The sequence below is a fragment of the Oncorhynchus nerka genome, linkage group LG15 (genome assembly GCF_034236695.1).
Source record: "Oncorhynchus nerka isolate Pitt River linkage group LG15, Oner_Uvic_2.0, whole genome shotgun sequence".
In the NCBI taxonomy this organism is placed as follows: domain Eukaryota; kingdom Metazoa; phylum Chordata; class Actinopteri; order Salmoniformes; family Salmonidae; genus Oncorhynchus; species Oncorhynchus nerka.
Window position 1 is genome coordinate 35193992 of NC_088410.1, and position 17816 is coordinate 35211807.

The following is a 17816-nucleotide window of genomic DNA, read 5'->3' on the forward strand; positions in this document are numbered from 1 at the left end:
CTGAATACTTTAAGAATGCACTGTATAGCCTATTAGCTATACAATTGTAATGTTATACCCCTGAAAGGGGGGAAATATGAGAAATGATTCATTCTGACACGTAGCATCAGCGAAAGTTCAATCAGATGTAATGATGAATTGCATAAAATAATCAACTGTTTACATAGGTATCTCTTTTTTCAAACTACGTAGCGTTAACATTTTGTATTCCTAGGCATTACTAATCAAACTCTGCACAAACAGACATAAATGGAGCACACATGATTGGCTTATCACATTCACATGAAATACTAGAACATTACTTACGATTTTGTATTAATATAATAAACTATAAAGTCCAGTGGACAAATCGATATATGATGAACGATCACGATATAAATGAAAACATATGACATTTTAGAACTGTATTGTTTGCATTCTGATTGCAATTTAATGGAGGCCGAAAATAAACATAGGCCATGTGGAGATGTTCATATTGAAACATATCTTCTTTTTTTTAGGTTCCTAACTTGTTTGATTAGATTAGTACAGATTTTCTTAGTGGACCCTGCATGGAGATCAGACCCCAAGTTTGTGAACCACTGTACTAACCTCTCTCTGATTGCTTCCTCTGTCTCTCTGTCTCCTTCTGCATGCATTGCAGGCTGCTTCAGCCTCACCACTGACCGCCAAATCACTGTCTATTTCAGTAGCCTACTCTCTGTAAAGCAAAGTTATGAGAACTTAGAAGCCTATGTTTTTGCTCCTGCTAAGGTAGGCTCGGTTTAAAGTTAGCTTATTACTTCATCCTTCTAGCTGGCTAAGTAGTAAGAGCCCTTCAACGTTACTGCAATAAATGTAAAAAAATAAAACATTTCAAAGCCATGCCTGTGCACGTGACTTTCCCCATAGTCCCTTTAGGATGATTTCTCCTCTTCTCAGCGGTCTATCACAGCCTCCTGGTTTCCACCAATCAGAGTGCCCGAATGCACATTTGGACTCTGACCCCTCGCACTCAAGGTCAGAGTTGTTATCATTGTCTGCAGACAATGATGCAAATTTGGCTGCTGACCAAGTTATCAGTGTGTTTATTTTAGGAAGAAGTGAGTTGTCGGGTTTATTGTCAGGTGGGTTAATGCTACTTTATGGTGATTGACTGGAAGCAAGGCCTGATTATCTTGTTACATCTGTAGCTGAATAGTACTGCTGCATATTATGTATACTGAACAACAGAAATATATATTTCTGAAAGTAAAAAAGCGGGGAAAAATGTATTCTGATTAGCTGGGCCTGGCTCCCCAGTGGGTGGGCCTTGCTCCCCAGTGGGTGGGCCTGGCTCCCCAGTGGGTGGGCCTGGCTCCCCAGTGGGTGGGCCTGGCTCCCCAGTGGGTGGGCCTTGCTCCCAAGTGGTTGGGCCTGGCTCCCCAGTGGGTGGGCCTGGCTCCCCAGTGGATGGGCCTTGCTCCCCAGTGGGTGGGCCTGGCTCCCAAGTGGTTGGGCCTGGCTCCCCAGTGGGTGGGCCTGGCTCCCCAGTGGGTGGGCCTGGCTCCCCAGTGGGTGGGCCTTGCTCCCCAGTGGGTGGGCCTTGCTCCCCAGTGGGTGGGCCTTGCTCCCTAGTGGGTGGGCCTTGCTCCCCAGTGGGTGGGCCTGGCTCCCCAGTGGGTGGGCCTTGCTCCCCAGTGGGTGGGCCTTGCTCCCCAGTGGGTGGGCCTTGCTCCCCAGTGGGTGGGCCTGGCTCCCCAGTGGGTGGGCCTTGCTCCCCAGTGGGTGGGCCTGGCTCCCCAGTGGGTGGGCCTGGCTCCCCAGTGGGTGGGCCTGGCTCCCAAGTGGTTGGGCCCATCGCTGCGCCCCTGACCAGTCATGTCAAAACCATAAATTAGGGCCTAAAGAGTTTATTTCAATAGACTGGATTCTTTCTTTGAACTGTAACTCACTAAAATCTTTGAATTTGTGGCATGTTGCGTTTATATTTTTGTTCAGTATATATTTCATGTGAATGTTGTTTATAGTTGCATGTATTGTATTGAATGCATGAGCATTTTGAGGTATATTGTTATTGTTTAGAGATGGTTCATTCCTATATAGCCTGTAGTAGACTGTCCTTGTGCTCCTGCATGGACAGTAAGATTTATGACTGTGGAACTAGACACAGATCAGATAAGATCTCCACCAGTCCTCAGAGAGAGGGCCATAAATCTCACCTGTCTAAGTAATTAGTTCTCTCTCTCTCTCCAGCAAGATGTTTATACATATACAGTACAGCTGTTATGTGAATATCCCTTTGTAGATGCCATGCCTCTATTTCCTGTGTAGATATTCCTTTTGCATAGCTTACAACATTGTATATTTAAGCAATAAGGCATGGGGGGGTGTGGAATATAGAAAATATACCCCAGCTAAGGGCTGATCTCACATCTCAAATGAAAACAGATTTGAGATGTGAGATTCTTCAAAGTAGCCACCCTTTGCCTTGATGACAGCTTTGCACACTTTTGGCATCATCTCAACCAGCTTCATGAGGTAGTCACCTGGAATGCATTTCAATTAACAGGTGTGCCTTGTTAAAAGTTAATTAGTGGAATTTATTTCCATCTTAATGCGTTTGAGTCAATCAGTTGTGTTGTGACATGGTAGGTGGGTATACAGAAGATAGCCCTATTTGGTAAAAGACCAAGTCCATATTATGTCAAGAACAACTCAAATAAGCAGAGAAATGACAGTCCATCATTACTTTAAGAAATTAAGGTCAGTCAATACGGAAAATGTCAAGAACTTTGAAAGTTCTTCAAGTGCAGTCATAAAAACATCAAGCACTATGATGAAACTGGCTCTCATGAGGACCACCACAGGAATGGAAGACCCAAAGTTACCTCTGCTGAAGAGGATACGTTTATTAGAGTTACCAGCCCCAGAAATTGCAGCCCAAATAAATGCTTCACAGAGTTCAAGTAACAGACACATCCCAACATCAACTATTCAGAGGGGACTGTGTGAATCAGACCTTCATGGTCAAATTGCTGCAGAGAAACCACTATTAAAGTACATCAATAAGAAGAAGAGACTTGCTTGGGTCAAGAAACACGAGCAATGGACATTAGACCAGTGGAAATGTTTGCTTTGGTCTGATGAGTCCAAATTTTAGATTTTTGTTTCGAACTGCCGTGTCTTTGTAAGACACACAGAGGATGATCTCCGCATGTGTGGTTCAAACTAGGAAGTATGGAGGAGGAGGTGTGATGGTGTGATGAGTACTTTGCTAGTGACACTGTCTGTGATTTATTTAGAATTCAAGGCACACTTAACCAGTATGGCTTCCACAGCATTCTGCAGTGACTATCATGTGGGAGTATCATTTGTTTTTTTCAACAGGACAATGACCCAACACACCCCCAGGCTATGTAAGGGCTATTTGACCAAGGAGAGTGATGGAGTGCTGCATCAGATGACCCGACCTCAACCCAATTGTGATGGTTTGGGATGAGTTGGACAGCAGAGTGAAGGAAAACCAGCCAACAAGTGCTCAGAATATGTGGGAACTCCTTCAAGACTGGAAAAGCATTGGAAAAGCATTCCTCATGAAGCTGGTTGGGAGAATGCCAAGAGCGTGCACAGCTGTCATCAAGGCAAAGGGTGGATAAATCTAAAATATGTTCTGATTTGTTTAACACTTTTTTGCTTAGTACATTATTCCATGTGTTATTTCATAGTTTTGATGTCTTTACTACATTTCTACATTGAAGAAAATAGTAAAAAGTAAAAAACAACCCTTGAACGATTAGGTATGTCCAAATTTTTGACTGGTACTGTATATATTTTATTTTTTTATTTTATTTTTAAATGAGAAGAAATGACCAAGGTCCGGACCTCGGTGTCCTCATATGTAGTTACGGCCCTGATGTTTGTCTACGTTTGGTGAGGTTGTGATTGTGTGAATCTCTATGTGGATGTAGATATGAAAACACATTTTCCCCTACAAAGATGACAACCACATTTTGTTAAAAGGAAAACACTTATTTTAGTGCAGGTCCCATAAATATGTGCCTTGATGATGACAGAGTTCTCTAAAGCCCTCTCAGAATGATACCATTTGATTGTACTTGGCACCATTGAAAATCAAAGCCAAGACCAAGTTGAACTATCATACAGTAGGAAGTGCTTGCTGCCATCTGGTGGAACACAGCTGAATGAGAGGAGAAATTCTTTGAGAGATCAAAACAAATACACAATGATCAAATACAGTAGATACTGAAACACATCTTTTATTGTGTATTTTGGGACAATTCAACCAAACATCATACATGATCATTTGATCAACACTGAAATATGGTAAAGCATGTTTGTTTTGTCAACTTAAATATGGTAAATTTATCAATCACTACTTTCACATCCCTATCTCACACTCACTTTGTTTTCTCATCCAATTATACACTGCTCAAAAAAAATAAAAGGGAACACTAAAATAACACATCCTAGATCTGAATGAATGAAATATTCTTATTAAATACTTTTTTCTTTACATAGTTGAATGTGCTGACAACAAAAATCACGCAAAAATGATCAATGGAAATCAAATGTATCAACCCATGGAGGTCTGGATTTGGAGTCACACTCAAAAGTTGAAAAGCACACTACAGGCTGATCCAACTTTGATGTAATGTCCTTAAAACAAGTCAAAATGAGGCTTAGTAGTGTGTGTGGCCTCCACGTGCCTGTATGACCGCCCTACAATGCCTGGGCATATTCCTGATAAGGTGGCGGATGGTCTCCTGAGGGATCTCCTCCCAGACCTGGACTAAAGCATCCGCCAACTCCTGGACAGTCTGTGGTGCAACGTGGCATTGGTGGATGGAGCAAGACATGATGTCCCAGATGTGCTCAATTGGATTCAGGTTTGGGGAACGGATGGGCCAGTCCATAGCATCAATGCCTTCCTCTTGCAGGAACTGCTGACACACTCCAGCCACATGAGGTCTAGCATTGTCTTGCATTAGGAGGAACCCAGGGCCAACCGCACCAGCATATGGTCTCACAAGGGGTCTGGGGATCTCATCTCGGTACCTAATGGCAGTCAGGCTACCTCTGGCGAGCACATGGGGGGCTGTGCGGCCCCCCAAAGAAATGCCACCCCACACCATGACTGACCCACCGCCAAACCGGTCATGCTGGAGGATGTTGCAGGCAGCAGAACGTTCTCCACAGCGTCTCCAGACTGTCACGTCTGTCACGTGCTCAGTGTGAACCTGCTTTCATCTGTGAAGAGCACAGGGAGCCAGTGGCGCCAACCCCCACCTGTGGACGTCGGGCCCTCATACCACCCTCATGGAGTCTGTTTCTGACCGTTTGAGTAGACACATGCACATTTGTGGCCTGTTGGAGGTCATTTTTCAGGGCTCTGGCAGTGCTCCTCTTGCTCCTCCTTGCACAAAGGCGGAGGTAGCGGTCTTGCTGCTGGGTTGTTGCCCTCCTACGGCCTCCTCCACGTCTCCTGATGTACTGGCCTGTCTCCTGGTAGCGCCTCCATGCTCTGGACACTACGCTGACAGACACAGCAAACCTTCTTGCCACTGCTCGCATTGATGTGCCATCCTGGATGAGCTGCACTACCTGAGCCACTTGTGTGGGTTGTAGACTCCGTCTCATGCTACCACTAGAGTGAAAGCACCGCCAGCATTCAAAAGTGACCAAAACATCAGCCAGAAAGCATAGGAACTGAGAAGTGATCTGTGGTTATCACATGCAGAACCACTCCTTTATTGGGGGTGTCTTGCTAATTGCCTATAATTTCCACCTGTTGTCTATTCCATTTGCACAACAGCATGTGAAATTTATTGTCAATCAGTGTTGCTTCCTAAGTGGACAGTTTGATTTCACAGAAGTGTGATTGACTTGGAGTTACATTGTGTTGTTTAAGTGTTCCCTTTATTTTTTTGAGCATTGGATATGTATTTTAGGCATTTAGCAGACTCTTATTTAGAGCAACTTACAGGAGCAATTAGGGTTAAGTGCCTTGCTCAAGGGCACATTTTTCACGTAGTTGGCTCAGGGATTCAAAAGAGCGACCTTTCAGTTACTGGCCCAACGCTCTTAACCACCCGACTACCTGTCGCCCCGTTCTTCAGTGTCTCCAATCTCACTCCTAACTCAATAACAGGCCGGCTCAAGCATGAACCATTACATAGAGTACAAGTGTCCTCAGTCACACTGTTTATATTGGTCTTGTCCCACCCTGTCCCAATAAGACTTCACCATTACAATGCTTTTATTACCTCAGTTCCTTCCCACCCTTGGAACTTGAAACCGTTCAATTGAGTTATTCACCTCCCTGTTTATTGACTCCAGTATCTTTGTAATCTGTAATTAAAGTGATTTGTTTGGGGAATTTAGACTGTGACCTCAAATCATATATTTTATTGGAGATGGCTGACTGCTTCAGTGTCATCAGCCGAGATCAAACTTTATAGATGCAAAAGATGCTACACAGGGCTGGGATTCACACCCATTATACTAACCGTCCTTTGACACCGTCCCTGTCACGGCCATCGAAAGAAGTGGATCAAAGTGCAGCGTGGTGAGGGTAAATTTGTATTTTGTTTAAAATGTCGCCAACAAACGAAGAAACAACCGTGAAGCTTACAGGGCTAAAGTGTCACTAACAAAAGTCAACTACCCACACTGAAGGAGGGAAAAAGGGCTACCTAAGTATGATTCCCAATCAGAGACAACGATAGACAGCTGTCCTCGATTGTGAACCATACCTGGCCAAAACATAGAAATAAAGAAACATAGAAAACAAAACATAGAATGCCCACCCAAATCACACCCTGACCAAACCAAAATAGAGACATAAAAAGGCTCTCTCGGGTCAGGGCGTGACAGTCCCAGGGTTATGTTTCTTTAAAGGAATCGTGTTGATTTGTTAATGACATCATACTGAATCATACTATCATCTAATGTGCATTTGTTGAAAGAGCATGTTAAATGGTTGGGTGAAATTGAATGACATCAAATATATACAAAATGTTATTATGAAGATAACATTATTACACTACAGAATGTGTCAAACTCAATCCATGGAGGGTCGAGCATCTGTGGGATTTCGCTCCTCCCTTGTACCTGATTGATGAATTAAGGTCACTAATTAGTAAAGAACCCCCTTCACCTGGTTATCTAGGTCTTGATTGAAAGGAAAAAACAAAAACCCGCAGACACTAGGCCCTCCATGGAATGATTTTGACACCCCTGACCTATAGTATAAAATAAACTGATATTTATATATTTATTTTTTATTTCACCAGGTAGGCAAGTTGAGAACAAGTTCTCACTTACAATTGTGACCTGGCCAAGATAAAGCGAAGCAGTTCGACACATACAACAACACAGAGTTACACATGGAGTAAAACAAACATACAGTCAATAATACAGTAGAAAAATAAGTCTATATACAATGTGAGCAAATGAGGTGAGATAAGGGAGGTAAACGCAAAAAAAAGGCCATGGTGGCAAAGTAAATACAATATAGCAAGTAAAAATTGTAGATTTGCAGTGGAAGAATGTGCAAAGTAGAGATAGAAATAATGGGATGCAAAGGAGCAACAAAAAAATACATTAGGGGGAGAGGTAGTTGTTTGGGCTAAAATATAGATGGGCTATGTACAGGTGCAGTAATTGGTGAGCTGCTCTGACAGCTGGTGCTTAAAGCTAGTGAGGGAGATAAGTGTTTCTGTTACACCCCTGAAAAAGGGGAGAAATAATCACGAGAGTGATACGGTATAATTTCCTCAATAACAACTTTTAGTGCAATCATTTTACAAAAGTAACACATTTTCCAGAACAACAGATCTACAGGAAATAGATAGTCTTTAGGGTACAAGGCTTATTCAAGTCACAACAGTATACACTAATTCACTGAAACGGATACTAATTTCAATATAACTGTCAAGCACAAAGCTTTAACTCAGTAAACCATAACTTAATTTATCAACAGGCAATAAAGTACTTGAAAAACCATTATACAAATAACACCGCAAAATATCTTATTAACAACGCACATGTTCATTCACAATCGACATAAAATGGCAGCTACTCTCAGTACGAAGCTATTCTTCGCTACAACCGAGCAGGGCTCATATTACTCTCTGCAAACTTAATTCTAACTTCCTCAATATGTTACTAAGACACACCTTAAACACTCTTGACATGTTAGCGAGTTATTGCATTTAAATTACTCTTTTTTTTATCATCAATAACGTATCTGAAAAGGGGAGAAATAATCACGAGTGATACGGTTTGTTTCCTCATTGGTGGAGACCAGAGCAATCGATTTTAGGCTCATAGATTAAGAGCATTTAGTAGATTACAGATGAACACTTTTAACCTTCCATCAGGCACCACAAAATAAAGTAATCAATGTAACGTTTACACATTCCTCTCACAATTCGTACCCTTTGTACGCTTGACGGATTTTAACTTTAACACAATTATATGAATGTTATCAATCTCTATCCACTAATACTGAATGCATGATCTTTTTAACCTTAGATGTTTTAAGATCCTCACATACTATGAACTTACTAATACTTTTTAATGTATAACAGGCTATGAATATTTCCTTTAACCTGTCACATTTCCAGCTTCAGAGATTTTTGCAGTTCGTTCCAGTCATTGGCAGCAGAGAACTGGAAGATGAAGCGGCCAAAGGAAGAATTGATTTTCGGGGTGACCAGAGAGATATACCTGCTGGAGCGCATGCTACGGGTGGGTGCTGCTATGGTGACCAGCGAGCTGAGATAAGGGGGGACTTTACCTAGCAGGGTCTTGTAGATGACCTGGAGCCAGTGGGTTTGGCGAGGAGTATGAAGCGATGGCCAGCCAACGACAGCGTACAGGTCGCAGTGCTAGGTAGTATATGTGGCTTTGGTGACAAAACAGATGGCACTGTGATAGACTGCATCCAATTTATTGAGTAGGGTATTGGAGGCTATTTTGTAAATGACATCGCCGAAGTCGAGGATCGGTAGGATGGTCAGTTTTACAAGGTTATGTTTGCATGAGCCGCAGGAGTGAGGGATGCTTTGTTGCGAAATAGGAAGGCAATTCTAGATTTAACTTTGGATTGGAGATGGTTGATGTGAGTTTGGAAGGAGAGTTTACAGTCTAACCAGACACCTAGGTATTTGTAGTTGTCCACATATTCTAAGTCAGAACCGTCCAGAGTAGTGATGTTGGACGGGCGGGCAAGGGCAGGCAGCGATCGGTTGAAGAGCATGCATTTAGTTTTACTTGTATTTAAGAGCAATTGGAGGCCATGGAAGGAGAGTTGTATGGCATTGACGCTCGTCTGGAGGGTTGTTAACACAGTATCCAAAGAAGGGCCAGAAGTGTACAGAATGGTGTCGTCTGCGTAGAGGTGGATCAGAGACTCACCATCAGCAAGAGCAACATCATTGATGTATACAGAGAAGAGAGTCGGTCCATGAATTGAACCCTGTGGCATCCCCATAGAGACTGCCAGAGGCCCGGACAACAGGCCCTCCGATTTGACACACTGAATTCTATCAGAGAAGTAGTTGGTGAACCAGGCGAGGCAATCATTTGAGAAACCAAGGCTATCGAGTCTGCCGATGAGGATGTGGTGGTTGACAGAGTCGAAAGCCTTGGCCAGGTCAATGAATATGGCTGCACAGTATTGTTTCTTATCAATGGAGGTTAAGATATCGTTTAGGACCTTGATCGTGGCTGAGGTGCACCCATGACCAGCTCTGAAACCAGATTGCATAGCGGAGAAGGTATGGTGGGATTCGAAATGGTCGGTAATCTGTTTGTTGACTTGGCTTTCGAAGACCTTAGAAAGGCAGGGTAGGATAGATATAGGTCTGTAGCAATTTGGGTCAAGAGTGTCCCCCCCCTTTGAAGAGGGGGATAACCGCAGCTGCTTTCTAATCTTTGGAATCTCAGACGACACGAAAGAGAGGTTGAACAGGCTAGTAATAGGGGTTGCAACAATTTGGGCAGATCATTTTAGAAAGAAAGGGTCCAGATTGTAGCCCGGCTGATTTGTAGGGGTCCAGATTTTGCAGCTCTTTCAGAACATCAGCTGACTGGATTTGGGAGAAGGAGAAATGGGGAAGGCTTGGGCGAGTTGCTGTGGGGGGTGCAGTGCTGTTGACCGGGGTAGGGGTAGCCAGGTGGAAAGCATGGCCAGCCGTAGAAAAATGCTTATTGAAATTCTCAAATATTGTGGATTTATCGGTGGTGACAGAGTTTCCTATCCTCAGTGCAGTGGGCAGCAGAGGTGTTCTTATTCTCCATGGACTTTACAGTGTGCCAGAAATGTTTTGAGTTTGTGTTGCAGGATGCAAATTTCTGCTTGAAAAAGCTAGCCTTGGCTTTTCTATTGCCTGTGTATATTGGTTTCTAGCTTCCCTGAAAAGTTGCATATCACGGGGGCTGTTCGATGCTAATGCAGAACGCCATAGGATGTTTTTGTGTTGGTTAAGGGCAGTCAGGTCTGGGGAGAACCAAGGGCTATATCTGTTCCTGGTTCTACATTTCTTGAATGGGGCATGCTTATTTAAGATGGTGAGGAAGGCATTTTAAAAAAATAACCAGGCATCCTCTACTGAAGAGATGAGATCAATATCCTTCCAGGATACCCCGGCCAGGTCGATTAGAAAGGCCTGCTCGCTGAAGTGTTTCAGGGAGCATTTGACAGTGATGAGTGGAGGTCGTTTGACCGCTGACCCATTATGGATGCAAGCAATGAGGCAGTGATCGCTGAAATACACTGCCTGTATTTAGAGGGCAAGTTGGTTAGGATGATATCTATGAGGGTGCCCGTGTTTACGGCTTTGTGGTGGTACCTGGTAGGTTCATTGATCATTTGTGTGAGATTGAGGGTTACGGTTACAGAAGTCATCAAAAGAGAGCGCCTGGGGAATAGGAGTGGAGCTAGGCACTGCAGGGCCTGGATTCACCTCTACATCACCAGAGGAATAGAGGAGGAGTAGGATAAGGGTACGGCTAAAAACTATGAGAATTGGTCGTCTAGAACGTCCGGAACAGAGAGTAAAAGGAGGTTTCTGGGGGCAATAAAATAGCTTCAAGGTATAATGTACAGACAAAGGTATGGTAGGATGTGAATACAGTGGAGGTAAACCTAGGTATTGAGTGATGATGAGAGAGATATTGTCTCTAGAAAGGTTGGATAATGTATAATGAGCAGGGCTAGAGGCTCTACAGTGAAATAAGCCAATAAACACTAACCAGAAGAGCAATGGACAAGGCATATTGACATTAAGGAGAGGCATGCTTAGTAGAGTGATCATAAGGGTCCAGTGAGTAGTGAGGTTGGTTGGGGTAACGGCAATTCAGACAGCTAGCTGGGCCATCGGTAGCAAGCTAGCATAGGATGGAGGTCTGTTTTTAGTGGGGTTCCGTGTGGTAGAGGGGATCAATCCCAATTGGCAAAATAGATATAGTTATAGTGACCCAAGAACAATTGTCCGATAGACCTATTCAGATAGCAGCCGATGAGACAGCTAACGATTAACGGGCCGCAGATGAGCATTCGGGTAACGTCGCGACGGAGGGGCCAGTTGGATAACTCCCTCGGGCAGATAACGTAGGTAGTGCAGTGAAGAAAGGCCCGGTGGGGCTCCGCATCGGCAGTAAAACGGGTCCGGATAGGTGATTGTAGCCCAGGAGTGGCTGATGGAACTCTTCAGCTGGCTAGCTCCGGAATAATTGATGTTTGCTCCAGGATCGACGTAAACCAAAAGTCACACGGATAGCAGCTAGCTAGCTGCGAGATCCAGCTGTAAATGTCCAGAGCTTGCGGTTGAAATCCGGGGATATGCAGAGAAAAATAGGTCCGGTGTGTTCTGGTCTGAGTAGCGTTGTACAAAACTGGCGATAGCTTTTCGAGCTAAAGGATAGCTGATGACCACAAACCGTGGTTAGCTGAATACTAACGTTAGCCAGTAAACTGGCTAGCTTCTGGCTAGCTTCTGGTTAGCTTCTGGCTAGCTTCTATTGTGGATTTCAGATAAATTCTTTTTTTTTTTTTTAATTGGTGAGGCGGGTTGCAGGAGCGTGTTTTGAAGTTGAGTTTTTGGAAAATAAAATATATAATGATATGCGAAGAAAGATGTAAATATATATATATACACGGGACACGACAAGACGAGGACAAAGGACGTCTGACTGCTATGCCATCTTGGTAAGAAAATATAAGAAAAAAGTTATAAGATAATCTCTTTAAATGTTCCTTGATATTTTATCATCCCCTTTTGAACAATGTTATTTTCCAATGATAAGACAGTGGACTGAGAGGAAAAATCATTTGAGAGTTCATGCTCAAAACAAATAGACAATGATCAAATACAGTAGATATTGAAACATATTTTATTATGTATTTTGGGACAATTCAACCAAACATCATACATTATCATTTGATCAATAACGATATTCAAAAGCATGTTTGTTTTGTCAATTTAAATATCAAATATGGTCAATTTATCAAAGATTGCACAGTGCTGTACATTCACCGAGCATACAGGCAACACCAAAGTGATGCCATCCAGAGGAGATTAAAATATTTTAACATTCCTGGTATTCCTTTTAGCTGTAGGCGGAACTAGGCTTTTAATGACAGGTGGGTTTGGGTGGGCAATGGATCTATTTTTTCGGGACCTCCATCTCCACATCCTCTGTACGGGAGACCACCTTTCCATCAACCATCTCCTCAATCACCGTCCTCACTCTCTTTGTCACCACTGGCTCAGCTACAAAGTAGGGACAAATAACCATTAGTACACTTAGTGTTGGGCATAGCTAAAGAGGAGAAGAACAGAGCTATGAGAAGACATAGCACCTTAACACATTCAAATCAACCAAATCCTTTGTGTTCTAGAGTGCTTCACAATTACTACCGCTGGGTTCAATCAATATGGGATTTGATATGATAGAAAATGGTCTCGCTCTACTTACGTTTTTTGACCTCGACAATCTCAACCTTCTTGGTGATGACAGCTCTCCTGGAGGGAAGAAGATAGTTTAAGTGTTAAGTACCTTCATATTGAACAACTCTATATTAATGCCTCTACTCTGTAACACTGTCTCTATTGCCCAGTTACAAATTGACCCCTGGCCCCTTCCCATGTGCACTTCTTGTAGATCTGTAATGATCAGATAGGCTGCTGTAGGTCATTAGCGTAATGATGATTGCTCCAGCTTCCACTCTACTAATATTCCCACCATTGTTCTTGCAAGTATCCAATCTTTTTAGATTCAAAGTGCCTACAGCATGTGGTATGTCAAAGGGATAGGGGAGGGGTTGATTTGTAATTGGGTATGTAAAATGCACATTTATAATTTACATTGGGGATGTGAAGCCCATGTAAATCCCATTGGGCATGTAACTTAGGGATCTGCAGCCTTCTCTTCTCTCCTCTCCTCTACTCTCCTTACCCGACATCCTCTCCGTCCAGCAGCCTCCTGTACTCTGCGATCTCCATCTCCAGCCTGGTCTTGATGTCCAGGAGCATGCGGTATTCGCCAGCCTGCCTCTCGATGTCTGTCTTCATGCGACCCAACTCCTGCTCCAGGCTGTTGACCATGCCCTGGAGCTGGTTCAGCTGCATGCTGTAGCGGGACTCGGTCTCATTCAGCTGTCCCTCCAAGGCTGATTTCTATAGGGAGAGAGGGAGGAAGAGGAAGGGTTAAAGACTTCAGATGATTCAACAAGTGGTGTTGATTTAGGCTACCCATGCTGACATCAGTGAATGATTGAGGTGAAGTTCCTGGTGAGCACATGTTTTTAGAACTCAGTTTTGAGGATCACAGCTGTGGTATAACAAAAACTGTTATCCTCAACTTCACTTCATATATCCATCAATCAAAGAGCTTGTCAAAAATGAAATGTATTATTATTATAGTTAGTGATAATTACAAAACTCTGAGTTAACTGATTGCTTCTCTCTTCTCTCTCTGTAACTAATCCATAATCCTCAGTTTCTAAAAGGTAAACCTGAGGACTCATATGTAACCCGTAGGGTAGGAATGTATTTATGAGGTGTAAATGATCATGTTTTTACTGTGAGGTGTCAGTTGTACTGTACTGTTCAACTGAAGGTGGAATCTTGTAAATGTCATGTATTTCCGAATTCCGAGTAATCTTCTACAGTAATTACACCTAGTCTAGCTCTAACTCAAACTCATACATCTAGCATCAACTAGGAGGCAGAGAGGGGTGTGACGTTAGGGGGGTTGAGGGGGCTTTTGTTTCCTCACCAGGCTGAGCTGGGACTGCAGCTCGATCTGCAGGGCCTGAAAGGTCCTCTTGAGCTCGTTGATCTCACTGCGGGACGTCTGGAGGGTCTCTGTGCTGTGGGTCACCACCTTGTTCAGCTCATCAAACTGGGACGTACAGAAGGAACACGGTAAGGGTTGTGTAACTCCACTTGTACTGGTAATATGCACAAAAGTCATTCTCTGTGGTCTGATATCTCTATATTGACATGATCAAACAAGTATAAGATAGCTTCAAGTATGTGATCACAGTAATTGGTTGTTTATAAGCACTTTAAATACTGCCCTCATAGGACATAGTGTTCCTTTTAAGATGTGCATTTTCATATTATCTAAAACAGAACAGATGGATCAAGAGTTTCTCCCTAGACAAGGTTGGGCTCTTCTTCTCCTCACCTTGCCCTTGTACCAGGTTTCCATTTCACGGCGATTCTTCTCGGTGATGCCCTCATACTGAGTTCGGATCTCCTCCATCATCAACGCCATGTCCTGCTGGGGTGCTGCATCCACCTCCACGTTCACTGAGCTGACGTTCACGTGAGCCCGCATGGCAGCAATCTCCTATAAGGGGCACAGAGTGATGACAGAGGTCGACACCAGATGAGAGGCCAATGGAGGTTGCCACTGGGTAGGCTGTCACTGGGTAAGATAAGATACAACTTGACTGTCCCAGACAGGGAAACTGTCTAGCACAATTACATAGGGGTGTGGGGTCAAATTGGGTCACAGACAGGTGGTGTCTCAGGTTCAACCCCATCTTTCATAACCTAGTTACAGTGTTCATGGTGTATTTCCATCAGCTTCTCTGACATTCTGTATAACCGTTCTAAAGTAAGTATATGATAACTTACACTCAAGGTAATCCAACATGAAATAATACTTGTGACCATGTGATCTCAAGTGTGGTTTTAACATCTATTCCATACTGCTGCAGGGCTTGTGACAAATTTGCTGACAGCTTTAAAGCTACCCAAACAAAGACAGCGCAGACACTCCAAACAAGGTCTGTTTGATTTCTTGTTTGCATTGTCATTGATACAGCCAAAGACAACACTGCTTGGCATGCGATGAGAATGAATTATGTCTCTGACAACTCCATTTGACTCTCACAACCACATTGTTTTCATCTAGGTAAAATGTATAAGACTTTTGAACTGTGGGGAGGTCTTGCTATTGACAGGGCTGTGCCATGACTCTTGGGGATATGGTATGATAAAAGATAGGCTTTGGTAGGAGCTTACAAGGCCCCTACAGTGCCCTGAGGAACACCCACCTCCTCATGGTTCTTCCTGAGGTAGACCAGCTCCTCCTTCAGCCCCTCAATCTGCATTTCCAGGTCTGACCGGGACATGGTCAACTCGTCCAGAACCTTCCTCAGTCCAGAAATGTCTGCCTCCACTGACTGACGCATAACCATTTCATTCTCAAACCTTTCCAGAGGGAAATGGAGTTAACCAGCATTATTAACAGTTGCCGCCAACAGTAAACATACCAAATGGCACAAATCCAGTCAGACCAGTTTTATGTGCAGTTGACCGCTGATGATGTATCTAAGGTGTACAGTAATGTGACATTTAACATCACGTCATGGGCTCATTGACCTTGAATAATGTTATAGTAGGTGTGGCTTCATACTGTAATAATGGTATAAAAGTTGCATGACTCAAGTTTACATATGACGTATAGTTCCCATTCCAATCCTGATTTAAAGTATTATTCTGAGATGAATTCAACAGTTGTTTGCTGCTTCCATCTTATAGACCCTTTGTACTCACTTGACTTTGAAGTCCTCTGCTGCCAGTTTGGCATTGTCTATCTGCAGGAGGATACTGGCATTGCTCAGAGTGGCAGCACTGATCTGAGAACAGGACAACAAAAATGGTTGGTACATGGCACATAAAAAAGGAAGACAACTACACACAGTCAGGCTTATCACAATGATTACATCATTTGCATAGTGTGTTAGTAACTTATTGATTAGCCTCCTACCCACGCATATATACTGTAGCCTATCTATGACAAAGGCCACACCGTTATGTATGGGAAATGAAAATAATCAGCATGACTTGGATCACATCAGATGAAATAATACAAGATGCTATTGAACAGTGGTATGATTCAATCCGTGTCGTCATCACGCGCACGGCTCTCCCGTTTGAAAGAAGTAATGTAGGCGGCATGAGTGTGAGTGTGAATGTAAATGTTGACAGGGAGATAAGTTGAACAGAAGTGGTTTCGGATGCCAAGCCCTTTTTTTGGTATTTGCTTTCTTTCAATAGAGACAAATATACTAAACAACACTCATGACATGTAAGTCCTATAATCCATCACTACTGTAAACGTGGTATGATTCCTCTATTAAAGTCAAGGGTTTACAAATTCACATCCTGAGGGCACACTTATATTGCAGCCTGACAGCTTCAAAGATGCAGTCAGTCAATGAACGTATGACTTGTGTCTTGTAAGCTAGAACTGAATTGTGTATGAGAATATATGTTGTTTCCTGCCTGAGTAGAAATGTTTAGACATTTTACTTTTGTAAATTATATATCCTCATTTTATTTTTTCTCATCATAGAAAACTTCATCCAAACTCAATAGTAAATAGGGGTGAGGTTGATGAAACAAAATTTAATAATATCAATCTCGCTCAATATAGCAATATACTGTATTTATCATGCCCTAAGAATACTCACCTTTCTGCGCAGGTCGGCAAGAGTAGCTTCGTATTTACTGTAATCTCTAATGACCGGTGTCTTCTTCTCGTACCACTCGCGGATTTGACGCTCGAGCTGAGTATTCGCCGTCTCCAAGGAGCGCACCTTCTCCAGGTAGGTGGCCAAACGGTCGTTGAGGTTCTGCATGGTGGCCTTCTCGTTGACCGACACTGCATTACTACCATAGCTGCCATTGTCACCTCCAAGCGCACTGGACAGATCGAAACCGCTCCTGGTGCCGGAAGCATAAGATACGCGGACACTCTGTCCCCCTGCCCCTCCATAGACGCTTGGTGCCCGTGATGCGATGCGACTCTGGTAACCTCCTCCGAGAGACATGGAGGATGAGCCTCGGCTGCCTCCATAACTTCGAAGAGATAAAGCACTCATGGCGACGTTGGGATGATGGGTATGTAGAGCTGACAAAACCCGGAGTGGTACTTCGAAGAGTCGGTGGTGAACCAGTTCAAGCCTGATAGCAGAATATATACCCCCTTGGAGGTGGGAGCGGCTGGATGTCGCAGTGAGATAATTATGTACGTGAATAGATATTCATTAGGCATCCAACAGGTGTGTCCTTAGTCAGCTCATTAAAAAAGGGAACTAAGGTGTGGTGCGCGTGAGAGTTAGCTGGCATTCTGCCTCCATAATTGTTTTCACTTTCCTGTACAGTCTGACATCTGTCACGGCATGATAAACTTCAGATAAGCAAGTTATGAATATGATAAGATAGTAGCTCACGTTTTAAGAGATGACAAACGACTGGAACCCGCAACAGAAAGTCTGCTTTCCCCTCTGTAGTCACCGAAAAATG

At 43.4% G+C, this 17816-nt stretch overlaps 1 protein-coding gene across 1 annotated transcript; it reads right to left on the minus strand.

Moving 5' to 3' along the window:
• Positions 1-12365: 12365 nt before the first annotated feature.
• On the minus strand, positions 12366-17518 carry LOC115142547 (keratin, type I cytoskeletal 13-like). The gene is made up of 8 exons (XM_029682088.2): positions 16982-17518; positions 16062-16144; positions 15560-15716; positions 14683-14847; positions 14269-14394; positions 13447-13667; positions 12967-13013; positions 12366-12761 (listed from the first exon to the last, which is right to left on the minus strand). Exons 1-8 carry the CDS (start codon positions 17390-17392, stop codon positions 12655-12657), a joined length of 1317 nt encoding a protein of 438 aa, XP_029537948.1. The 5' UTR covers positions 17393-17518; the 3' UTR covers positions 12366-12654.
• Between the last annotated feature and the right edge of the window lie 298 nt (positions 17519-17816).

Bases quoted from the DNA above. Each gene is read 5' to 3' on its own strand.
- LOC115142547 (XM_029682088.2), bottom strand. From the start codon at position 17,392: ATGAGTGCTTTATCTCTTCGAAGTTATGGAGGCAGCCGAGGCTCATCC. The intron at 15,717-16,061 runs GTGAGTACAAAG...CCCTCTGGAAAG, and splicing joins GCAGAGGACTTCAAAGTCAA to GTTTGAGAATGAAATGGTTA. The intron at 12,762-12,966 runs GTAAGTAGAGCG...CCTACTTTGTAG, and splicing joins GATTGTCGAGGTCAAAAAAC to CTGAGCCAGTGGTGACAAAG.